This window comes from Scyliorhinus torazame, chromosome 10, assembly GCF_047496885.1.
Source record: "Scyliorhinus torazame isolate Kashiwa2021f chromosome 10, sScyTor2.1, whole genome shotgun sequence".
NCBI classification, from domain to species: domain Eukaryota; kingdom Metazoa; phylum Chordata; class Chondrichthyes; order Carcharhiniformes; family Scyliorhinidae; genus Scyliorhinus; species Scyliorhinus torazame.
In genome coordinates, this window is record NC_092716.1 from 232990609 (window position 1) to 233017366 (window position 26758).

The 26758-nt window shown below is 46.9% G+C and overlaps 1 protein-coding gene across 5 annotated transcripts in view; it reads left to right on the forward strand.

Moving 5' to 3' along the window:
* The window catches only part of accs (1-aminocyclopropane-1-carboxylate synthase homolog (Arabidopsis)(non-functional)), a 126509-nt gene that overhangs the window by 84749 nt on the left and 15002 nt on the right, over positions 1–26758 (forward strand). For all 5 annotated transcript variants that reach the window (XM_072466570.1, XM_072466572.1, XM_072466573.1 and 2 more), the window contains 8 exons: positions 8257–8323; positions 11762–11859; positions 12830–12907; positions 17337–17437; positions 19968–20057; positions 21011–21056; positions 24995–25136; positions 26234–26376. In XM_072466570.1, the coding sequence (XP_072322671.1) occupies positions 8257–8323; positions 11762–11859; positions 12830–12907; positions 17337–17437; positions 19968–20057; positions 21011–21056; positions 24995–25136; positions 26234–26376 (765 nt within the window). The remainder of the gene's footprint in view (positions 1–8256; positions 8324–11761; positions 11860–12829; positions 12908–17336; positions 17438–19967; positions 20058–21010; positions 21057–24994; positions 25137–26233; positions 26377–26758) is intronic.

The window sequence follows — 26758 nt, forward strand, 5'->3', positions numbered from 1 at the left end:
CTCCACGCTGGGGGGCTTCGCCTCCTTCCACATTAGCACGATCCTTCGCCAGGCTACTAGGGACGCAAAGGCCAGAATGCCGGCCTCTTTCGCCTCCTGCACTCCCGGCTCGTCCACTACGCCAAATAGTGCTAGCCCCCAGCTAGGCTTGACCTGGACTTTCACCACCTTAGATACTGTTCCCGCAACTCCCCTCCAGTGCCGGGCATGACCAAAACATATGGATATGGTTCGCCGGACGTCCTGAGCACCTCCCACGTCTGTCCTTCACCTCAAAGAACCTACTCAACATCGCCCCCGTCATATGTGCTCTATGAACCACCTTAAATTGTATCAGGCTAAGCCTGGCACACGAGGAAGAGGAATTAACCCTACTTAGGGCATCAGCCCATAGCCCCTCCTCAATCTCCTCCCCCAACTCCACCTCCCTTTTACCCTTCAGCTCCTCTACCAAAGCCTCCCCCTCTTCTTTCATCTCCAGGTATATCACCGACACCTTGCCCTCTCCGACCCATACACCCGAAATCACCCTATCTTGAATCCCCTGTGCCGGGAGTAGCGGAAATTCCCTCACCTGCCGCCTCACAAACGCCCTCACTTGCATATACCTGAAAGCGTTTCCCGGGGGTAGCCCAAACCTCTCCTCCAGCGCCCCTAAGCTCGCAAACGTCCCGTCAATGAACAGGTCCCCCATTCTTCTAATCCCTGCCCGATGCCAGCTCTGAAACCCCCCGTCCATCCTTCCTGGGACAAACCGATGGTTGTCTCTGATCGGGGACCACACCGAGGCTCCCGTCGCACCCCTGTGTCGTCTCCACTGGCCCCAGATCTTTAGCGTTGCCGCCACCACCGGGCTCGTGGTGTACTTTGTTGGCAAGATCGGCAGCGGTGCCGTCACCAGCGCCCCCAGGCTCGTTCCTTTGTAGGACACCATCTCCAACCTCTTCCACGCCGCCCCCTCTCATCACCCACTTACGGATCATTGCCACGTTGGCTGCCCAATAATAACTACCCAGATTCGGCAGCGCCAACGCTCCTCTATCTCTGCTACGCTCCAGGAACCCCCTCCTTACCCTCGGGGTCTTACTCGCCCACACAAATCCCATAATGCTCCTGCTTACCCTCTTAAAGAAGGCCTTAGTAATCACAATTGGGAGGCATTGGAATACAAAAAGAAACCTCGGGAGGACCACCATTTTAACCGACTGTACCCTACCCGCCAGCGAGAGTGGCAACATGTCCCACCTTTTAAAATCCTCCTTCATCTGTTCCACCAACCGCGTCAAATTAAGTTTGTGCAGTGCCCCCCAGCTCCTAGCTACCTGAATCCCCAAGTATCGAAAGCTCCTTTCCGCCCTCCTCAACGGTAGGTCGTCTATCCCTCTTCCCTGGTCCCCCGGATGGATCACAAAGAGCTCACTCTTTCCCACATTGAGCTTCTAGCCCGAAAAGTCTCCAAACTCCCATAGGATCTGCATTACCTCAACCATCCCCTCCACTGGATCCGTCACATGCAGCAACAGGTCGTCTGCGTACGGCGACACTCGATGTTCCTCTCCCCCTCGAACTATCCCCTTCCATTTCCCCGACTCCCTTAACGCCATGGCCAAAGGTTCAATTGCTAATGCGAACAGCAGAGGGGACGGGGGGCACCCCTGCCTCGTCCCTCGATACAGCCGTAAATACTCCGACCTCCGCCGGTTCGTGACCACACTCGCCACCGGGGCTTTATACAGGAACTAATGAACCCTCCCCCGAACCCAAACCTCCTCAACACTTCCCAGAGATACTCCCACTCTACCCGATCGAAGGCCTTCTCCGCGTCCATGGCTGTCACTATCTCCGCTTCTCCCTCCACCGATGGCATCATTATCACATTCAGGAGCCTTCGCACATTAGTGTTTAACTGCCTACCCTTTACGAATCCTGTCTGGTTCTCGTGAATCACCCCCGGGACACAGTCCTCAATCCTCATGGCCAACATTTTTGCCAGCCACTTAGCATCTACGTTAAGGAGCGAGACCGGTCTATACGACCCACATTGCAGTTGGTCCTTATCCCGCTTCAAGATCAAAGAGATCATCGCCTCCGACATTGTCGGGGGCAGGGTTCCCCCCCCTCCCTTGCTTCATTGAAGGTCCTTACCAGCAACGGGGCTAACAGGTCTACATACTTCCTATAAAACTCCACCGGGAACCCATCCGGCCCCGGGGCCTTCCCTGCCTGCATGCTCCCCAGTCCTTTAACCAGCTCCTCCACCCCAATTGGCGCCCCCAAACCAGCCACCTCCTGCTCCTCCACCCTCGAGAACCTCAATTGCTCCAAGAATCGCCGCATCCCCTCTTTTCCCCATGGGGGCTGGGACCTCGTAAAAGGCCTTAAAAGTCTCATTCACTTTCCCCGCACTCCGCACCGTAGTTCCCCTGCCATCTTTGATTCCGCCTATTTCCCTCGCTGCCATCCTCTTACGGAGCTGATGTGCCAGCATCCGATTTGCCTTCTCCCCATATTCTCCCCATATTGCCCCCTGTGCCTTCCTCCACTGTGCCTCTGCCTTCTCTGTGGTCAACAGGTCGAACTCTGTCTGGAGACTTCGTCTCCCCCTGAGTAGTCCCTCATCTGGAGCCTCTGCATAGCACCTGTCCACCCTTAAAATCTCCCCCACTAACCTCTCCCTTTCCCTGCCCTCTCTCTTCACCCTATGAGCCCTGATGGAGATTAACTCTCCCCTGACCACCGCCTTCAGCGCCTCCCATACTACCCCCACCTGCACCTCCCCGTTGTCGTTGGCCTCCAGATACCTTTCGATACACCCCCGCACCCTCCCGCACACTTCCTCGTCTGCCAGCAGTCCCACATCCAACCTCCACAACAGGCGTTGGTCCCTCTCCTCCCCCAGCTCTAGCTCCACCCAATGCGGGGCATGGTCTGAAATTGCTATGGCCGAATACTCCGTTCCCTCCACTTTCGGGATCAATGCCCTGCCCAGAACAAAAAAATATCTCCGGGAGTAGGCCTTATGGACGTGGGAGAAAAAAGAAAATTCTCTGGCCAAAGGCCTGGCAAATCTCCACGGATCTACTCCCCCCATCTGGTCCATGAACCCCCTAAGCACCTTGGCCGCAGCCGGCCTCTTCCCCATCCTAGTTCTAGAGCGATCTAATGCTGGGTCCAGCACCGTATTAAAATCTCCCCCCATTATTAAGCTCCCTATCTCCAGGTCTGGAATACACCCCAACATCCGTTTCATGAATCCAGCATCGTCCCAGTTCGGGGCATATACATTCACCAGTACCACCTCTGTCTCCTGCAACCTACCACTCACCATCACGTATCGGCCTCCCTTGTCCGCTACTATGTTCTTGGCCTCAAACGACACCCGCTTTCCCACCAGTATTGCCACCCCTCTATTCTTCGCATCCAGCCCCGAGTGGAACACCTGTCCTACCCAACCCTTCCTTAACCTGACCTGATCTACCACCTTCAGATGTGTCTCCTGAAGCATGACCACGTCTGCCTTCAGTCCCTTTAGGTGCGCGAACACTCGGGCCCTCTTAACCGGCCCATTTAGGCCTCTCACATTCCACGTGATCAGCCGGATTGGGGGGTTACCCCCCCCCCCCGCCTCCCTCCGCCGACTAGCCATCTCCTATCTTAGGCCAGTCCCGTGCTCGAGCCTCCCATACCCTCCAGTCCCCCAGGCGGGGAACCCCCGTCCCGACCACCTCTTCCATTTTCAGTTCCCCCTCGGACAGTGCGTCAGCAACCCTAAAAAAAAACCTCTCTCCCCCCCCCCCCTTCTCTCTCTCTTTCCTCCCCTCCCCCCCCCCCGCTAGATCTACGTCTAGCTCTTTTGCTCCCCCATATTACTTCCGTGAGTCAGCTGACTTCTGCTGACCCCGGCTTCCCCCGCCTACCCATTGATCTCCCCCGTGTGGGAGTCTCTCCTCCTCCTTACCTTCCTCCAATTCCCCCCCCCCCCCTTTGGCGCAGGAAAAAGCCCGCGCTTTCCCAAACCAGCCCCGCCCCCTGTGGCGCAGCTCCTGTTGCGGCCCTTATCCCAATTCCCTCATCCCCGAATCTCACCTCCCTCCAGCACCGACGCCCACATTCCCCATCATCATCATCTCGTCTATCGAAAAGAAAAATGGAATTTTAGGAATTTTAACCAGAACTCTACCCACATCCCCATCTATCATCCCACCCATGAAGTATTCTTTACCCATATTTACAACCCCATATACAACCGACATCTCCCCCCGCAACCACATCCCCTCCGTTCTAGTCCAGTTTTTCCATCTGAATAAAGGTCCAAGCCCTCTTCTGGCGTTTCAAAATAATGGTGTCGGTCCTGATAAGTGACCCACAGTCGCGCAGGCTGCAGCATGCCGAACCTGACTCTTTTTTTATGCAGCACCGCCTTGGCCCGGTTGAAGCCAGCTCACCACCTGGCCACCTCCGCGCTCCAATCCTAGTAGACTCGGATCACCGCGTTTTCCCATCTACTGCTCCGCACCTTCTTGGCCCATCTCAGCACACTTTCTTTGTCCGCGAAGCGATGGAACCTTGCCACTATCACCCTTGGCGGCTCATCGGAAGGTGGGCCCCTTCCAGCTCCAGGGGGCTCGGAGAGCCCTCCGCACCCATCAGCGAATGGAGCATCGTACTCGCGTACACCCCGGCATCAGCTCCCTCCACTCCTTCGGGAAGACCCAGAATCCGGAGGTTCTTCCTCCTCGACGTGTTCTCCAGGACCTCAATTCTCTCAGCCCACCTCCTGTGCACCGCCTCGTGCCTCCATTTTTACCGCCAGGCCCAGGATCTCGTCCTCGTTGGTATTCACTTTATCATTCACCTCACGAAGCTCCACCGGCTGGGTCTTCTGGGTCTCCTTCAGCCCCTCGATCGCCAACAGCATTGGCGGCAGCACCTCCTTTTTCAGCTCCTCCACACATCGCTTGAGGAACTCCTGCTGGTTGGTCTGGCCCCCACGCTGCTCGCTCTCCGCCCTCCGCCATCTTGCTTTTTTCCCCTCGTTTTGGTCTCTGCTCCAGGGCCTCTTTCCTTGTTGTTCCACCGCTAATTTCTGCCATATATTGTAAGGGGGGACCTTACTGCACCTTCCCACACGGGATTGATTCAAAAAAAGCTCCGTTGGGGCTCCTCTGGAGAGCCCGAAAGTCCGTTGTCGCGGGAGCTGCCGAAACGTGCGGCTTAGCTCCGCATCGCCGCAACCGGAAGTCCAGCCAGAGTATCCTGACCTATTCTGGGCACTACACGATGGGAAGTCGTTGGGAAGGATGCAAAAAAAGATTTTCAAGAATAGTTCTAGAGCTGAAGAGAGGGTGGAGAGGAGTTTAATAGAGATTTTCTCATCCATGGACCGAGTAGACAACTGTTCCCGTTGATGGAAGGGTAGAGAACCAGACAGAATTTTATCATTTTTACAGATCATAGAATCGTAGAATCCCTACAGTGCAGAAGAAGGTCATTCGGTCCATCAAGTCTGCACTCACCCTCCAAAAGAGCACTGTACCCAGGTCCACACCTCGTCCATCTCACCCTATTCCCGTAACCCGGTAATCTAACGCAACAAACTTTCAAATAACAAGCTGGTACAATATAGAATAATTATTTCTGCAAACATAAGGTGGGCAGTGGGTTAGTCCTGCTGCCTCACGGCGCCAAGGTCCCAGGTTCGATCCCGGCTCTGGGTCACTGTCCGTGTGGAGTTTGCACATTAGAACATAGAACATAGAACATAGAACGATACAGCGCAGTACATTCTCCCAGTGTTTGCGTGGGTTTCGGCCCCACAACCCAAAAATGTGCAAGCTAGGTGGATTGGCCACACTAAATTGCCCCTTAATTGGAAAAAATTAATTAGGTACTCTAAATTTTTTTTTAAATTCTGCAAATGTAAGAACAGAGAAAGACAGGATAACCTCAGAATTATGGTCATTAAGATATATTGCCTCTAATTGCATATCCAATCAACCAGAGAACATGGTGCGGGTGGGTAAGGATATACCATACAAACCTGGCAGATTGACATAACAATCATACACCTCTATGTATAGCAAAATCAAATCTTGCAATGTGGCTTATGGAAAAACTTGCAGGAGTAGGTCACACAGAACAGATCCTGTAATTTTGAGATAGGATCCCACAGAGTACAGAAGTCATGAATTCCATAGGAATACAATACTATTTTATGCCGATTTTGAATCAAAGGATACTTGTCACTAATCCAGGAGTAGAGGATATTTTTCCATGCTGCAAAATTTAGGATGGTCACAGCCTTTTTTCATTAGCATCAATAATTCTCCTGTCTGGAAGATCCAGAATTAGGAACGAAGGATCAAATTCCAAGACAGTGCCAAATATCCTCTCAAGCTTAACTACACCAGACCAATCGGATTGAATTTTGGCACAGGACCATGCGCAGTGTATGTAATCACTCTCGACTACCTGGCACTTTAGGCACATCAGGGAAATAGCAGGATCACATCGGGGAAATAGCAGGATCACATCGGGGAAATAGCAGGATCAAACCTGTGTCTCAAACGTGCAGCATTTTGAACTGGGTCTGCTTCATTCTGTTGCATACAAGAAATTTTATTGGCAAAGTCCCAAATACTACGCCATGTCTTCTCATCAATATTGATTACCAAGTGTCTTTCCCAAGACTGCAAATTACCCAATATACGCACGCAGGAGCTCGAACACAGGGTTATGAAATTTGTTAAGTTTGCAGAAGTCAGACCTTTTTCCACTGGCGGAATAGAAGTGTCAAGAGGTATAGTTGTCTTATCAAGGATAAATTATCTAAGTTGCAGGCACTTAAAAAAGGACTGTCTCAAAATCTCAAATTGTTGGCGTAGCTGCTCAAAAGATGACTAGGAGCACCGCTGAATATATCTCCAAGCCTAAAACAACAAACCCTGTGAAGGATAGCCCAACCGGCCTGCGTCAATGTTGAGCCAAATGGAGATGGGATCCTCCCTAACGAAATCCCTTATGAATCTAAGATGAGAGGCTAATTGGTACATTGTAATGTCCAGCAACCCCAATCCGCCCTTAGAACCTGGGAACTGCAACTTGGTCAACTTCAAACGAGGGAGGCTTCTTTTCATTCCAAATAAACGAACTGACAAATCCAAGGATCTCCTTTAAGACCCCAGCAGACAATAAGATTGGCGACATCTGCAAAGAATACAGCAATCTAGGCAACATATTCACCTTAATCAATGTGATACTATCGATCCACACTACACACTGTCAGGAGGGAGGACCTGTGAGTCAAGTCCCACCTCATAGATGCAATCAACTGAAGGAAATTAGCCCCCATAGTGTTGAACAAAGGAGAAAACAAAGAAAAGTACAGCACAGGAACAGGCCCTTCGGCCCGCCAAGCCTGCGCCGACCATGCTGCCCGTCTAAACTAAAATCTTCTACACTTCCAGGGTCCGTATCCCTCTATTCCCATCCTATTCATGTATTTGTCAAGATGCCCCTTAAATGTCACTATCGTCCCTGCCTCCACCACCTCCGGCAGCGAGTTCCAGGCACCCACTACCCTCTGTGTAAAATGGTTTTTTTCTTTCTCTTTTTTTTGCCTAAAGAAAGGGGTAATCACAACACCCAGATAAGTAAACCCTGAAGGGGACCACCTGAATGGGAAGCTAGCAAGAGGGGGTAGTCGACCCTCCCACTGGCACAGCCTCAGACTTTGTAATATTAATTTTGCAACCAGAGAAAATGCGAAATCTATCTGCCACATCAATAATGGTAGGAACCGAGATCTCCAGCTTTGATACAAACAGCAGCACCTTGTCAGCATAAAGCATGATCTTATGCTGATTCCCCCCATCGCACAGTTCAAAACCCGAAGGACCCTGTCTAACAGTCTCCACGAAGGGCTGTTTAGCCAGTATGAAAAGCATGGAAGATAAGGGGCAGAATACAGACTTAGGGGGCCGGTTTAGCTCAGTTGGCTGGACAGCTGGTTCATGATGCAGAGCGAGGCCAGAGGCGCGGGTTCAATTCCCGTACCGGTTGAGGTTATTCATGAAGGCCCCGCCTTCTCAACCTTGCCCCTCGCCTGAGGTGTGGTGACCCTCAGATTAAATTACCACCAGTCAGCTCTCTCCCTCAAAGGGGAAAGCAGCCTCTGGCCATCTGGGACTGTGGCGACTTTATGTAAATTAGCCAAGAACGATGTATTTACACTTTTTTTTCCCCCCATTATTCTAGATATTGGTGGTTAATGGTTGTGGTTCTCTGTTTTCTTCGCTGTCCACTGTACTCTGTGATCCTGGAGGTAAGTGAAGGTTGGAACAGGGTGGTTGTTTACTTCAGCAATGGATTTCCCATTGGCTTTTTGACCATTGTATCTTGGGTGAGATATTGCTTTTTGGTACATCAGCACTGTAAAAGTACAATTACAACTTTTGAGTTGCCATCATCATTGCATTGATCCAAACATAGATGCAAGCGCAGTAACCTGGAAGGGAGGGAAGGGTAACTAATTTGTCCTGAACATCAAAACAACATTCAACTGAGTGTGGTAACAAAGAACCCTTCTATAACTAGAGTCAGTGGGAAAACCCATCAAAGGACCTTGGTCCTGGTTGTCAGTGGCCAATCAAACATCATTTTCCTGAGGCAGAGTTCTTCAAAGTAGCTCTATTGTTTCATCAATGATCAATCCAATTTCATTTCAATGGTAAGGCTGTTTGCTGATAATTCTGTAGTATTCAGCTCTATTAACAATTCCAGAAATTGTGCATACGTATAGCAGGACCTGGACAACATCAGGTTTGAGCTGACAAGTGACATTTGTTCCATGCAAGTCCCAGCATTGACCATCTCCAATAATGGCACTACCATCATTTATTCTTTCACTGTGAACATCCTGGAGGCTACTATTGTTCAGAATGGGCAGCACGTAGCACTGTGGTTAGCACTGTTGCTTCACAGCTCCACGATCCCAGATCTGATTCCCGGCTTGGGTCTCTGTGCGGAGTCTGCACATTCTCCCCGTGTGTGCGTGGGTTTCCTCCGGGTGCTCCAGTTTCCTCCCACAGTCCAAAGATGTGCAGGTTAGGTGGATTGGCCATGCTAAATTGCTCTTAGTGTCCAAAAAACAAAAAGGTTAGGTGGGGTTACTGGGTCATGGCGATAGGGTGGAGGCTTGGGCTTAAATAGGATGCTCTTTCCAAGGGCTGGTGCAGACTCGATGGGCCAAATGGCCTCCTTCTGCACTGTAAATTCTATGAATTCGATGAGAAACCTAATTGCATCAGGTAAATTGTCACCATAGTTCAGGTAACAAGGCAGCTTAATATTCTGTGATAGGTGTCTTGTCTCCTTATCCTTCAAAGTCTCCTCGCCATCTACATGGCTCGAATCAGAAGTGTAATAGTATTCTGGCTGCTCATCCGGATGGCTGAACCCACAATAACACCTCCGAATCTCAACATCATTTAAGACAGTTTCCCCAGTGCATTGTAGCTGCAATGTACACCAGCTACACGAGACACTGTAATGACAGGATTTCATATTGCTAGGATTTTCTAAGTGCACAATTGTTGAATTCAGCTTGCTAGGATGATCCTTGACTTCCCCAGTGTAAGCTGGCTACTGACAGATCGCGTGAGAATGCTGATCCTTTTGGCCACCCAATGGATATTTTAATAGCCACCACATAGTTTGTGTTTACCAAGAGGTTAACATCGATGATTAAAAGGTTTGAAACTGCTGCTGTTATGCGTCCAAGGTTGTAGAGTGCTTAATCCTACAGTGAATCAAACTCGAAGTGGAAGATATCCTGAGAGCCGACCAAACAGGTTTTTGACATGGAAGAAACCTACGTGATCATGTCCTCGGTTTAATCACTTGTCGAAAACAGCTTTCAAACTTAAAACAGGGACACCTTTCTTTGACCTTACTGTAGCATACAATACTGTCTGGCACATTGGCCCATTCAAAAAAAGTAGCAAGACTTCTCCCTCCCTGGGCTACTCAGGCATTTCAAGGTGCATATGGGTGATAAGACCATCGCCTATAGGAAACAGATTAATGGGCTACCCCAGTGGTCCGTCTGAGCCCCGACCCTGTTCAACTTGTACATCAATGACCCACTCCCAAACTAATGCTGGATGTTTATCTGCCGAGTTGGAAGACACACTGCGTGCCGATATTGCAAAGCTGGCCGACTATCGCAAGACATGGTGCTTATATCTGAGCACCAGTAAACAGTTTGTACTACATTCCATCTTCATAATGCCAATGTAAAGAGAAAACTACACATCACCCTGGATGGCCAGAGACTGAAGCATGATCAAAACCCTGTTTATCGCGGTGTAAACCTGGACGGAACTATCATGTACAGACAGCACCTCATCAGGACTACAGAACCAATTAAGACCAGCAATAACCTCCTCAGGAAACAGGCCAGTTTGCCATGGGGGTGACAAGCTGAGCCCTGAAAGACCTCTGCTCTTGCTATCACATATTCAACTGAGTACTCCACCCCATCAATCTGTTCACACCAAACTGATTGGCGTGAAACTTAACAATGTGCATTATTGCAGGTACTCTTCGACCAACTCCCCTCCCGACTCACAGTCCTGAGCAACCATGCAACACCCTTGCCCCCTCCTCCCCGCCACATCAAGAGGGGAACTGAGCCACTGGAGAAAGTCTACTCTAACCAAAGCCTGCCCTTATTCAAGGACCTCCTCAACCCACCAGCAATACACCTTCCCTTATGCCACCCAGGATGGTTAAACCTGCCACGCCAAGGGTAACAGCTGAGGACCTATGGTAGGGGGTCTGGCAGTGGAAAACATCAGCAGAAACCACGCTGTCTTTGTAGACTCGACTGCTTGTTCATCCAGCTTTGATCTCCCTCTGTGCAGCCACCCGACATCAGTGGAGCTGCCAAGACCATGCAGGCCGCAGCTTGGTGCGGACCAAACTATTACTCTCATTACCGAGGACTGTCTGCTGCCTAAACCTGAGAGTGGGCTTGAAGAACACCATGTAGACACAGACGAGGCTATTGCTTGGTCCTCGGACTAACACATGCTACATCTATAAATTGTGTCGCAACTCAGCACAGTCACTTTGAATGTCTCTCAGCTGCATGACCTCTACCACTGAGAGGGACAGGAACAGGAAAGTGAGGAACTGCATAATCTCCAGGTTCCTCTCCAAGTCATTCACCATCCTGCTTTGTACCTATCCCACTGTTGTTTCATCATTGCCCGTTTGCTTTCCTATAATTTGCAACTTACCACCAATTGGGAGCATGGTTTGAGGTGGTGCCCCCATTCAGGGCAACTAGAGATGGTCAATAACTGAGGTCATGCCAACATCTCAAGAATAATTGCGCAAATAATCTGTTTTGGCACATTTGTCAATATCTTAAATAGACAACATTACATTGGTCACTCGGAGAAATGTTTAGGGACGTGATAAATAAAGCCTTGACTTTCAGTGCAATTCCTAATATTTGTCATTATTGACACTAATCTAAAACCCAGCCTAAACTAGGATGCTTATTGGGGGAATGTATTTTGTATTGGGGCTTACTGATCTATAACACCATTAGCCCATGTGTAACGAGTTAATTGCAACATTTATGCTGGTAATTGGATCTATTGATACAGTAGGTTAAGAATTTAAAATTTTGTCTTTCGATCATCTATTATTTTATTATTAAATTCACTCCTGGTTTTGTTTGTTTTGGCAGATAGAATTCTGCTCCCTTCTCCATACTATGGTGTTATCAAGGAAGATATATTTTTATACAGCACAGTCAAACCACTACTTGTGCATTTGGAGAGCAAAGTAAGGCAATCACACACAATACAAACAGCTGCAAAATGTGAATTCTTTATGGATCTTTGCATGTTGTAATTGTAAAAGCTGTACAAAATTCTGAGCTTTATTTTAAGTGAATGTAAACTAAACAACTGTGTAAATTTCAGGTTAATCTTTACCATTAGCATAGCTCTGAGTTATGTCTGTCGTGTTGGGTGTTCCGATATACAAACGAACCAACACAGTTGTAGATGGTACAACTCTGTTTTATTATTCTGTATAATATCAACTGTTAACTTCTGGCTGTGGTTCGTACTTCACCAGTTAACCTGTGGACCCCGCCCTAGTACTATCTTAGTGAGGCACTCAGCACATGGTCTATGTCTGAGTGGCACGCTGTGAGCTCTGTGCTCTGAGCTATCTCCTGGTGGAATGAGCGGGAACTGTGGTGTTCCCTGTTTTATAGTGCGTGTGCTCTCACTGGTGATTGGCTGTGATGTTGCGTGTGTGTTGATTGGTCCGTCGACCTGCCCATCAGTGTGTGTGATTGCACCATGATATGTTAATATGGATATCATGACAATGTTGTGAACAGTAATGTGTAGAGAATTTAAAACTTGTAAAGTTTTGTTTGTTCTAAAAGATGTTTGTTCGATCAATATTGCCTGCAAACCTAACCATTGCTACATTGGTGAACATGATCAGAACATGCATAACAGTCACTGCGAAGTGACAAAGCTGCCCTTTTGCCTCTGATATCATGTTCAGTCAAAGTTTTTGGTGCAAATGTTTTTAATTCTTCTCTGAACCCACTATCCATAATTTCTTGACTGAGTGAGTGGTGCCCATAAGGTTTTGCCAATGAAGTGGTGTGTGATTTCTTAGTGTTCACCTGCACCTTTACTGTCTATTCCAAAGAATGTTAGGAAGCTGCTAAAAAGAGAATTGTGGGTGTAAAGCTAGGCCTTGCAGTGAACTTCTGATGACCTTGTTTTAGGTGTCAGATGGAGAAACACGTCCATTTCAACTAACAGTGGGAAAGCTTGAAAAATCGATGCAAATTGCACAGTTACAGGTGAGTGATTCAGACACGCTCATTTCTCCTACAATTTCATTATGGCATTGCGTTATTTTCTAAGTAGGTTTCAGTGAATGATAATTTAACAGATCATCCAACAACATTTTGTGCACAATTAAAGCAAAATCGCTGCAGTGATTGTATCTCTGCAGTGATTGTACAATGTCCATAGCTTCAGTTGACCAATTTGTATTTTTGTCTGTTACAGAACATATAACACATTATATCAAAGGTTGCTACATGCAGACAAGCTGACACAAAAGTGACAAATGTATTAATGTTTCAGTAATTGCACCTTTAGGCATTCCAATTGGTGTTTCTGTTGATGTTTCTGTTAATTTGTCATTCTTAACTAACTTAAGGTTGGGAATAATTACCTCTACAGTTTATTTACTGCCCTCTTGACTGGTGATTGGAATGCAGACTATGATTCTTTTGAAGCTATTTCTAGTGTATCTAATTGTGAAGTTTAATTCATTCACTTTTTCTTGTATTTATCAGTTATGAGGAATTTGACTGATGGGTACATCACATAAAAGTCTAATTTGAATCCCTATGATATGGGTGGAGGAAAAGATTGAAGGGACAATTGAAAGTTTAATTGCTATTACAACATCCTGGGCTGAGGCGCAGTCAATTCCAGCCCCACTTGACCCAGAGTCGCAACCCCAGTGAAATTAAATTTATTTAAATACCCGGGGTCTTTGGTTGAGTCCAATAAACTACAGTCACCAGGTTTGTAACTTTAAAACACGAGTAATCTTTTATTATGAACAGTATCTTTAATTAAACAGACACAAAAAGTAGCTGGCTATCTGCTACCCATTTCCCAACTCCCCCGCCTCCCCCCTTTTTAACTCATCTCACTCTCCTCATGCACGCAGACAAAAAATATAGAGTGGAAAGGGAAAGAACATATCTATATTTGTTTTAAATATTGTTATTCAAACAAAATTTTCATGAAACAAAGACAACAATACAGCAAATCCCAACACAGTATTATACCAGAACTACCCCCTCCCCATCCCCTCTATAAAGAAAACAAAACCTTGACAGAAAAACAGAACAAAACAACTCCCCCCCCCGCCCCCCCCGCTACCCCCCCCCCTCCCCAAAAAAGGTGACGATAGTCAGTTCCCTGAAAAAGGAGATGAAGGGCTGCCCCCTCGAGTAGAACCCTTCCACCGACCCTAAACTGCGACAACTCTTCCCTCTCCCATGCCGTCGTGAACGCCGTCGAGGTTTACGATGGCGCGAAACGGCTCCTATCCCGACCGATACAGGGCCCGATAATGGGCTAGGAGCGGCGTCACGTCATTTACGCGCGCCAGGCCTAGGCGCCGCATAAAGGCGGCGCCGCATACATGATGCGGCCGGCGCCGCATAACTGGTGTCACCCGCGCATGCGTGCTTGCCATCCTCGCCGAGTCCGCCCTGCAAGAAGATGTCTGACGGATCTTGCGGGGCTGCGAAAGAAAGGAGGTCCTCCTTCAGAGAGGACGGCCCGATGATCGGTGGGCACCGATCGCCGGCCAGACCCCATTTGAGGCCCCACCCCGGTGCAGGATCCCCCCTCACCCCCCCCCCCCCCCCCCAGGCTGCCCCCCCCCCCCAGCGTTCCCGCGCTGTTCCCGCCGGCAGCGACCAGGTGTGGACGGCGCCGGGGGGAACCCGCCGTTTTGGGCAGGCCGCTCGGCCCATCCGGGCGTGAGAATAGCAGGGGTGCCGGAGAATCGCCATTTTGGGTGTCTCGGGCAATTCTCCAGCCTGCGCCACGTGGAACCCGACGGGGCCGTTCTCGCCGCTTGGGAGAATCGCGGGAGGGCGTCGGACCGGCGTCGCGGGAAAATTTGGTGACCCAGGCGATTCTCCCAACCGGCGCGGGAGCGGAGAATCGCGCCCATGGTTCCTGGAAATCGGAACCAGCAGTGACATAGAGCCCAGTTTAAAATGCTGCCTAAACTGATTGCAAATCCTCAATGTGGATCTCCACCCCCGAGCTCGAAGAGAATCTAGCAGGGGGAAAACGGGAGTGGCCCTCAGAATTCGACCCTATGCACGAAATGCCCTCCATCCGCCCCCCATATGGAATCCAGATCCCTGAACCCTCCCCGCCCCCTTATCACTATTTGCTGCCCAATAGTAAAATGATAAATTAGGTAGTGCCAACCACCCCCAACCACCTTACACTTTGCAAAAACGTCCTATGAACCCGAGGTGTCTTACCAGCCCAAACAAAAGTAGAAAGCAATTTATTGACCCTGCAAAAGAAAGCCTTGGGAAGAAAGACTGGTAGACACTGAAGCAAAAAACGAAAGCCTTGGGAAACTATTGATCTTCATCGTCGGTACCTTTCCTGCTAAGGTCAGGGTGGGTGGGGGTTGTGGGGGGGCGGGGTAATCCCACCTTTTCAAATCGGCCTCGACCCCATCCACCAAACTAACAAAGTTAAGTTCACGGAGCGATAGCTAGTCCTGGCCCTGCCGGTCTCTTGTGGGGTGTGGCGCGGTGGGGGGGTTTTCACCAGAAAGTATCCATTCTTGCCCAGATTCAGCTTGTACCTTTTAGGACTGAGATGAGAAGACATTTCTTCACCCAGAGAGTGGCGAATCTGTGGAATTTGCTACCACAGAAAGTAGTTGAGACCAAAATGTTGTGTAATTTTGAGAAGGAATTAGATATAGCTCTTGGCTAAAGGGATCAAGGAATAGGGAGACGGCTGGATCAGGGTATTGAACTTGATGATCAGCCATGTCATAATGAATGGCGGAGCAGGGTCGAAGGGCCGAATGGCCTCCTCCTGCTTCTCTTTTGTATGTTTCTATGTAGTCTAGCATGTTTAGCCTTTCATGTTAAATGTATTCTCTTAATTCTGATATTTCCTCTGGCTGTGGGGCTAGAACAAAGGAGCCATCGTCTCCGGATATTGGGCAGGCCATTTAGGACTGAGATGAGGAGAAACTTCTTCGCTCAGAGAATGGTGAACCTGTGGAATTCTCTACCACTGAAGGCTATGGAGGCCAAGTCACTGAATATATTTAAGATGGAAATAGATAGGCTTCTAGACTCTAAAGGTGCCGAAGGGATGGTGAAAGCACAGAAGTCTGGCTTTGAGATAGAGGAACAGTCATGACTATATTAAATGTCGGATCAGGTTTGAAGAGCCGAATGACCTATTCCTGCTCCTAATTTTTAAAGTTTCAATATTTCACTGTTATCATTTTAATCTTTACATTGAGAAGAGTCTACTTTTAAACATGTCAGTGTAAGCTACTTCAGTTTCCCATGCTTTCTGGTCAGAATGTTCTGAAAAGTGATTTACATTGAACAATGCCTTGTTCTTCAATCCTGCCTCTGTCCAGCCTGATCACTGATGGTTTCTTGACTCGAGTACACTACGCTTCAACTGTGCTCAGTGGGTCATTTTTTCACTGATTCAAAAGTTTGAAGAAAGCGTCATCAACTTCCAACAATTCTGTACAACCTCTCTTGCCAGTGGTTTTCACTTCCTCAATGGACTACCGAACTCAAAGAGAATCTAGCAGGGGGAAAACGGGAGTGGCCCTCAGAATCGACTTGACATCCTGAAAGGAAAGCTCCCACTTAGCTTGAAATTGTTATTGTATTGTTTTAGGTTCTTGGTTCCTAGTGCACTGTGGGTGGGGCAGGTGAGAAAAAGTACTTGTCAAAATGTATGCGTCCCAATGGTGATTTTGGACACTTGGTATGCAAATATCTTGCCATGGAAATTCAGTGCTGTTAGTCTATTAGCAAAATAGAATTTTGAATTGCTTTGTCACTCATCCTTCAGTGCCAGGATTCCATTGGAAGTTCGGAGAATTTGGATAGTTGACCGTGTTTGGTGGAGTTCCAAAAATGAAGCATAAAGTTGTGTAAAACTGTCTGGGCCCAAAATTCTGAAATTTTCTCCCTGAAGCTCACCACCTCTTTATCCATCTCTCTTTGAGAATCTCCGTTAAGACTAAGTTTTTGCTCACCTGTCCTAATGTCTCCTTGTGTCAAAAACTCCTGAAGCAGCCTGCGACATCTACCTGTGCTAAAGGTGCGATATAAATGCAAGTTTTTATTGTTGTTGATCAATTGAGGAATACCTTGTGCAATTTGAGAGACAAAAGCTAGAAAGGCAATTGCTGTGCATCACAGACAAAAACAATGGAAGATGATGATTTATTAAAGCATCTGCAAAGAGAAAAGGTGAACCTGATAGATTAACCAATCTCTGTTTCTTAGCACTTTATATTTTAGTTATTCTATTCAGCACGACCCAACTCTTGATGGGAAGGGATTATTTTGTGGTTTTTTTAAAATTAAGTGCAATCCGAAAATAGATCCATTCTGATTGGACTCGGCTTTTGTGGGAGATTGTCCTGTGTTGGCATTGATCATTTATTTTGTGTAATCACAGGGCACCAGGGTCACTGCCATGATTCTGACAAATCCCCACAATCCCTTGGGTGATATTTACTCAGCAGCAGAAATGAAAGAGTTTCTTGAATTTGCTAAAAGGTGAGATTTTGATTGGAGCTATGAGAGAGTCCTAAACAATTTCTGGCCAGACCAGCGATGAAGGTTTGTAAGGAGTTGCATGATTTTTTTTAGATTTGCTAAATAGTGTGAAGCCCCTGCAGATTTGATGGGCGCGGTTTAACTAAATGGGGAACAAGTCCCATAGCGAGCTACTTGAGCCACGTGTTTCGTGGCAACGCTGAGAAACACAACGTTATTAAACAGCATTCAGGTTCAATAGAGGGGCCACAGCAGGGAACACTTGGCCGAGGCCGCACATAGCCCCGTATTTCTGTACTGAGGAGTTCCGCTCACTGGAACTACTCAGTGCAACGAGAGTAAAAATGGCGTCCCAAACTCTGGAGGCCCCCGACGTGACCCCGACCCCCCCCCCCCCCCCCCAGCCCCAACACATTATGAGAAGGCCCCCGCCACCCCACCCCCCCAACACCAACGCAGGGCATCCGGCCACTGCGCATAAAATGCCACCTTAACGCCTTGGCAGTGCCAGTCTGTCATTCTGGGAGTGCCCCTGCCAGCTGGTAGTGCCACCTGGGCATCTTGGCAGTACCAGACTGCCACCCATGTATCCCTGGCACTGCCAGGTTGCCAAGCTGGTAGTGCCAGGCTTCCCAGGTGGCATCAACACTGCTAGGGTACCACCTTTCCCAAATAGCATGCACCTGGGAGCCTCCAATACCCTGGGAGATCCCCACAAGTGCTGTTCCATCTGGTCTCCTTTTGTGGAGACCGGTACTGAGTGGTGCTCACCAGAGGTCTCTGAGGTGGAGGGGATGGATCCCAACGCCTCGGGTAACTTGGGAAACAGCATATTAAAATGAGACTAGTTGTCTCGCTTTATCATAGATTATCATAGAATTTACAGTGCAGAAGGAGGCCATTCGGCCCGACGAGTCTGCACCGGCTCTTGGAAAGAGCACCCTACCCAAGGTCAACACCTCCACCCTATCCCCATAACCCACTAACCCCACCCAACACTAAGGGCAATTTTGGACACTAAGGGCAATTTACCATGGCCAATCCACCTAACCTGCACATCTTTAGACTGTGGGAGGAAACCGGAGCATCCGGAGGAAATCCACGCACACACAAGGAGGATGTGCAGACTCCGCACAGGCAGTGACCCAAGCCGGAATCGAACCTGGGACCCTGGAGCCGTGATGCAATTGTGCTATCCACAATGCTACCATGCTGCCCAATATGCAGATTTCCCACAAAGTGATCCGGCCCATCATCCTGATGTCTCGCGAGATTGTGTTAGATCTCACGAGCCAGGTAGATCCTGGGAACGGGGTCTCCCGGCCTGTATCGGCCACACACCCCTGGAGCGAGTGCTTTTCAATCGCACGCATAGTTTCTATCAGCTGTACAGTATAGAATAGTGATTTATTTTCATGTACAGCTCTGAAAAACAGGAAAACTTCTCGTTCAACATTTCTACTCGCTCTTCAGCTTTGATTACAACTAATTCACTTCATTTCACCAAATAAATAAATCCCCCCCCATCCCCCGCAAGTGATGGCTGTTAGCTTGAACCTTTATCAGAGCTAAGAATGTTTTTCGGGGGGTCTTGTAGCCTTCATCTGTACTGAAGAAGCTCTGCAACACTTTCCACTATTGAGCCTTATTCCACTAGAAATTAAATTCAATAATTTTCTACACTCCTCTCCCCACCCCCCACCCGCACCCCCTCCTTTCCATCACACCCTACAACTCCTGATGTGTCCTGATTGTTGTTGTGTGCTGATACGATTGAACTTATTTTCTTGCATGTTTGCGTGCAAAAAGTTACATGACTAAACCCAGAGCTGGTCCGGGAAGTTCCCACTTCAATATTTCTGGCTAGGTCATTTTGAGTTAGCAAAAGAATCTGCTCAGTCTCCAGTACATCTGAGTAGTGCAAAACATTAGAGCTAATTCATGTTGCGTAATGGATTGGCAGGTTGTTATTCTGTGCTGTAATTTCTCCACCTGATTTTCCAAAGTGCTATCAGGAGGCGTCAAGCAGAGGGACAGTTACTTGTCCATGTGGAGACAGGGAAATCTGATGTCAGGTCGGGTCTGCCTTCTCTGACCCAATGCAGTTCCTGGTCACTGGTACACAGGTCAGCATTGATAAACGCCTCCCAAACAAGTTACTTTCGATAGATCTCCCAAGGTGTAGACACCAATAGAAATAAAAACATGAAAAGATTTAAAACGCGCTGTTGACTTGGTATTACAATTTTGCACTGATGCACAGAGTCAAGATCGACCCCGAATGATTTGATAATGTGCGACTGAAGCAACTTGTGAACACTTAGACAAGTGACACATTCTAGTTTAGGGCAGAACAGGAAATCTAGAAAGTCCTGTCCCCAATTCAAGGTGTACAGTGGCCTTCCTGCATCATTTATAAATAAAATACCTCTTGGATATAAAGGTCTAAGTCCTCCTTTGAACTGATTGAGATTTTTTTTGTGTAATTTGATGAAATACCGTTTCTATCTTTTTTCTCCTGGTGGTGTAGATACAAATTGCATGTAATTGTGGATGAAGTGTACATGTTATCAGTATTTGGTGATGTGGACTCATTCCAAAGTGTCCTCAGCTTTGACAAGTGAGTCTTACGTTTTGCATTAAATATTGTTCACAATATGATAATTTGTCATTTTGAAATGAAGTGTTGTACTTGACACTTTTGTTGCCATTTAGAATTTATATGTATAGAACCCCATTATCATCGTTTAGAGGTCCCTGAACTAAGCTACTGAGAAATCTACATGCAGCATTTCTGTTTTTCTGATGCACATTCTGCCCCCTGAAAACCGCACGCCCACTTACTTGCAAACAAAGAGCTTTGGTGCAGATTGCTAGAGTCCAGGCTCAAGGCCCTTAAGTGTGCACAGGGGTACTGCCGCCTGACGTCAAGATCGCCTTTCCATTCTATTCACTGGAACATTGGCTTACAGAGTTACCTGAATCTGCATATGAAAAAAAAAATCTCTAGCTGAAAGTAGCAACTCTCCTGCTTCATCAGTAGCACCTTTGCTGACCTGCCTGTTTTACGCACACCTGATTTGGCACGTTTCTTTTTTCTTCCCGTCAATACTGTACCTTTTGAAATGACATTCTTGGATGAAGTAAAACCAGTACACATAGCAAAGCAATCTAAGCAGAATTCAATCACTCATACAATGATGCAATTATATATGACTGCGCTATGCTGAATCGAGGCTCGTGTCAACTCTTTTCTTTAATATATGTAAACTGAGACAACGTGGAACGTTAGCGCTCCAAAAGTTGTGAATTGCAGGTATAATACATTGCAACATAGCATGGTGCCTAAGCGATCCTTTTGATTTACCTGCGGTGCCCTGCCTATTGGTTATATGGGAGTGGAATAATTGCATTTACATTAATTATAGATTGACCACCAGACTTTGCTTTTAACTTCTCTGCTTCAAAATCTAACAAATTTAAGATGCACATTGATAAATTTTATTTTTGGCCTGTTTACTGCTGTATTTTTGCTTACTTTTTAAGTACTCGGAATTTACGGCTGTTTTTCAGGCTTCCTGATCCACAGAGAACTCATGTGATGTGGGGAATTAGCAAGGTAAAGCATTTCGCTGGAACTAATGGTTAATTCTGTAAGAACGTATGTCATGTGTTAAAGCAGTAAGGTGGTACCAGTGAGTTGGCATCTTTGCAGATTATACCAGAGAACAACATCGGTTTGGTATATACCTCACGTGATCAGTGCCGGATTCAATTTGGAACCAAAGAGTCAGTTGTCAGAATGGCAATGGTGGAATGCCGGAATATGTTTCTGCTGTTCTTTGACTGAGATGACTATGTGGTGCGGAAACTTCTCCTGGGGGAAAAAGAATTTCAACCTCGATAAAACTCTTCTGTTATATTTATTCCAATAAGGAATTCAGGGGAAACCTCTTTATAGAATTTCAGTGCTGAAGGTGACCATTCGGCCCATCGAGTCTGCACCGGCCCTTGGAAAGAGCACCCTACCCAAACCCACATCTCAACCCTATCCCCATAACCCAGTAACCCCACTTAACCTTTTTGGACACTAAGGGCAATTTAGCATGGCCAATCCACCTAACCCGCACATCTTTGGACTGTGCGAGGAAACCGGAGCACCCGGAGGAAACCCACGCAGACACGGGGAGAACGTGCAGACTCCGCAGAGACAGGGACCCAAGCCAGGAATCGAACCTGGGACCCTGGAGCAGTGAAACAACTGCGCTAAACACTGTGCTGCCGTGCAGTGAATGGTGGGACAGTGAAACACACAACAACATGGAGTGCACAAGGCAAATAGTGTAATGGCTTTTAAAGGAAAGCTAGGTAAGCACGAGGAACAGAAAGGTTTGCTGATGGAGTTAAACGGAGTTGGGTAGAAAGAGGCAAGTGGAGCACCAGCTGCATTGAATGGTCTGCTTCTGTGCTGTAAATACTTCATATTATTAACAACCGCTATGATGGCGAGATGCCTTTATTTAATATTGTAACTTTCAGAAATCTTTAAAGGTTGAAATTCTTTCTCAAACTATTCTTGAAGCAGCCGGTAAATTGGATATTTGCTTGCAAAGGACTAATATAGAAGAGCACGGGGAGCACTGAGGAAAGGTGTTGAGTAGCTCGTGAAGCAAAACACCAACATGAGAGATTGAGGTGGGACACAACACATTTTCCAATTAATAATGATCATGTCGCCAAGGTTACCAATTTGAAAATGATACTTTTTTAGAGAAGTAGAAGACCTGTTCAAATTACAAGACTGAGGTGCAGGACAAAGTTGCATTCATTATCAGAAATAGAGTTTGCCAATGTGAACGGGTAGGAGTTGGCTGAATGTTAACACACCTATACTGTACAAACACCTAATTATATTTACACCGATGGACAGAGAAGTGACAAATGGGATTTAATCCAGCGAAGTTTGAGGTAATGCATTTGGGGAGAGGAAAAACGGGACAAAGGGAGTACACAGAAAATGGTAGGATACTGAGAAGTGTGGAGGAGTAGAGACACTTTGTCCACGTGTCAAGAAGGTAGCAAGACAGGTCGGTAAGACATGCAGGCTACTTCCCTTTATTGGCATAAAGCATAAGTGCAGGGATGTTATGCTGCAACCAGCTACAACACTAGCTAAAACTAGTTAGATCACAGCAAGAGTACAGCAAACAGTTCTGGTCACCACATGGAAGAAAGAATGTGATTGTACCTGAGTGAGTACAGAGCAGATTTACAAGGACGGAGCTGGGAATGGAGAATTTTGGCTATGAGGAAAGATTACATACCAGCAAACATATTAGAAGTAGGTCACCCGACCCCTCGGGCCTCACTCTGTCATTCAGTAAGATCTGAATATAACCTCAACCTCATATTCCTGCCTACCCCCTATAACCTTTCACCCCCTTGTTAATCAAGAATCTATATAGCTCTTCCTTGATTCTACTACCATTGCCTTTTGAGGAACAGAGTTCAGGAGCCACACTGCCCTCTGAGAGAAAACAGATTTCCTCATTTCTGTTTTAAATGTGTAGCCCTTTATTTATAAACAGTGACCCTAGTTCTAGATCTACATCCTCTCCACATCCACCCTGTCAATACCCCTCAGGATCTTAAAGTTCGATCGAGTTGCCTTTTGCTTTTTCATAGAATTTATAGTGCAGTAGGAGGCCACCCGGCCCATCGAGTCTGCACCGGCTCTTGGAAAGAGCACCCTACCCAAGGTCAACACCTCCACCCTATCCCCATAACCCAGTAACACCACCCAACACTATGGGCAATTTTGGACACTAAGGGCAATTTATCATGGCCAATCCACCTAACCTGCACATCTTTGGACTGTGGGAGGAAACCGGAGCACCCGGAGGAAACCCACGCACACACGGGGAGGATGTGCAAGTTTCTAAACTCTGGTGGATACAAATCTAAACTCTCCAACCTTTCCTCATAAGACAATCCGCCCATTCCAAATATTAGTCTAGTAATCCTTCTTGGATAGGCTGGGGTTGGTTTTTTTTTTTTACAACTTGAGGCTTGGAAGAGATTTAATTGAGGTGCAAAAAATCATGAGGGGCCCAAAGAGAATGGGCCCTTGGCGGGGAGGTCAATAACTAGGGGCCATAGATTTAAAGCAATTGGTAGCAGGATTGGAATGGAAGTTAAGGTGAAAGGTTTTCATTCAGTGGATGATCCGGTTCTGGAACTCACTGACTGGGAGGGAATTGAGCTGCCTGTATTGCATTTAAAATTACTTGGATATTGCATTTGAAGTGTTGCAACCGGCAAGGCTGCAGACCATGAGCTGATAAGTGGGATTAGGTTGGATAGCTCTTTCTTGGGTGGTGCACACAGATTGCCTCCTTCAGTGCCATTTATTTTCTACTTTTCTCTTTAAAACCTTCAGGTTGGAGATTTTGTTGAAAGCAGAGGAAAAGAATGCTTAACTTTGTGTTGGTTTAAAATGTTTCTTTAAATCCTCAGGTTCAGCCGTATGTGTCCGTGGCCAGCAGTTGTTTTGTGGCCTCTAATTTCTATGGCGAGAGAATTATTAGGTCATAAGTTAAGTACAGTCAGAATGCCAAATGCCCAAGGGAGTAAATGCTGAATATTGGAGAGGGAATAACCTTAATTCTGGTCTCTCGTGCATTCTTAATTTTAATTGCTCCACCATTCTTGGCCGTGCCTTTTATCGTGTAGACCGGAAAGCTCTGGAATTCCCTTTCCGTCTTTCCTTTCTCTTTTATTATAATAATCTTTATTGTCACAAGTAGGCTAACATTAACACTGCAATGAAGTTACTGTGAAAAGCCCCGAGTCGTCACATTCTGGCATCTGTTCGGGTACACAGAGGGAGAATTCAGAATGTCCAATTCACCTAACAAGCACGTCTTTCGAGACTTGTGGGAGGAAACCGGAGCACCCGGAGGAAACCCACGCAGACACGGGGAGAACTTGCAGACTCCGCACAGACAGTGACCCAAGCCGGGAATCGAACCTGGAACCCTGGCGCTGTGAAGCAACAGTGCTAACCACTGTGATTTCGAAAAGCCAACCTCTTTAATCAAGCTTTTGGCCATCTGACAGACTATGTTTCCGTGGTTTGTTTTGTAATGCTCCTGTGAAGTGCCTCAGGACATTTCATTGCATTAAAGGTGCTAAATTAATATAAATTGTTGCTGAGATTTACTTCCATGTGACTGTTGACCTAGTACCCTGTGATTGCAGGCTTAAAACGTGTCACTTTATGTTTCAATCCATCAACAAATCTTAATCTCTGCAGTGGTGATGGTCGTCATAGGTCGAAAATCCAGTGCTCAGCATAACGGAAACTAGCACTGAAACTTATTGAAGTCCAAATCCTGTTGACTCGGCACTTGGTGGCAATTCCTTTTGAATTTCAGAGAACCTGTTGCTTGGCCTACTTGCAGAAGAAGGTTGTGCAGAAATGCATGGCAAATCGGGGTGAGGGGAAAGAACCAAAGCAGAAACTGTAATAATTAAATCTGCTTTATTGTTTCTTAGGATTTTGCAGCCAGTGGAATTCGAGTCAGTACGCTGTACACTGAGAATACAGATGTTATCAATGTCCTTGGCCAGTTGTCTTACTTCCATGGTGTTTCAGGTCCCACGCAGCATATGGTAGCACAGTTACTGAGAGACCGAGGTAAGTCTACCACAGTGGAGAGTTGCTTTGTTACATTTTTGTGTGGGATTTGTGTGTCAAAACTCAGTGTTCCATGTGCAGGTTTTTTTTGTATCGTGTATGGATTGAAGTCCTCCTCCTGCAAAGCTGTTATAACTGGAATTCCGGCACACCGGGGACAAAGATGGCCAGCCATCATTAGCAGCTGATGATTATTCCAAACACTAAAGGTGCTACTTAAATACAAGGGGCACCGAGGTCAATTTCCTTAAACCAGCATTGACCAGGGAAATGAAGCTCGAGACCTCCTGCTTCACTGGTCTTAGTGTGATGCCAAACTGTGGCCATAAGAGGTTGCTCTTTCCTCCGATTAACCAATTACTCATACCTGGATTCAAAACTGGCACCACTTTGTTCTGTTTGGCAGAGCATTGTCCCAGAGGACTTAGACTTAGAACATACAGTGCAGAAGGAGGCCATTCGGCCCATCGAGTCTGCACCTACCCATTTAAGCCCTCACTTCCACCCTATCCCAATAACCCCTCCTAACCTTTTTGGTCACTAAGGGCCACTATCATTTGGTCACTATCATGGCCAATCCACCTAATCTGCACATCTTTGGAATGTGGGAGGAAACCGGAGCACCCGGCGGAAACCCACACAGACACGGGGAGAACGTGCAGACTCCGCACAGACAGTGACCCAGTGGGGAATTGAACCTGGGACCCTGGCGCTGTGAAACCACAGTGCTATCCACTTGTGCTACCGTAGGCCATCAAGGAGGGTGGTGGGGATTGGGTACAATTATCCACTAAGGCACACAAAGCTTTCTTTAGTGACCTATTAGTCAGTAAATAAATATGTTTACATTTCCGAAATTATTATTTAGCAGGATTAATGTATATTGTGCAATTTTTTAAATGTTGAAGATGTGTCGCCCATTTTCTTTTAAATCTTCTCCCTGGGTTTAAGAGTGTTTAGTAGCCAGTGAAACAAGACACTTAATCAGTTCTTAAAATTACATCTCGTTGAACCTGACACTCTTTATATTTGTATTTTGTAGTTTAAAAATCAGCTTTGTATTTTGATTCACCCTCCCCACCACCACTTTTCTGCAGATTGGATCAACCAGGTGTTTTTGCCAACAAACCGAGCCAGATTGAAAACCGCCCACAAGTATATAACCACTGAACTGACAGCAATGGGCGTTCCTTTCCTGAACCGGCACGCAGGCCTTTTTGTCTGGATCGATTTCAGAAAGGTATTCTGTCCAATTAATTCTACCATTGCTTTTGTGATTTTCTGAAACACTCAAGGTAAATAAAGGAATGTATTATAACTTTTTCAATTGCAACAATTAAGGCATTTTCGTGGTTCCATACAAATATTTTCTACAAAATGTAAGGGAGTTTAGGGTTCACCTTTTCAACTTTTGGATCTTGGATTTGATTTCAGGGCAGGGGTGAAACTCGTGCACCCTTTGTGGTGGGTAGGATATTTTAGGGTAAAATGAGTTTAGCCAGGCCTCAGCCTGTTTCTAGTGGATGAATGTCCATAATTTGGCCCAAATTGGCAGGTTCACCGAGGAGACAATTGAGACGTGTGAGTGTGGTAATATTGAATCTGTGTTGACCCCAAAGCAG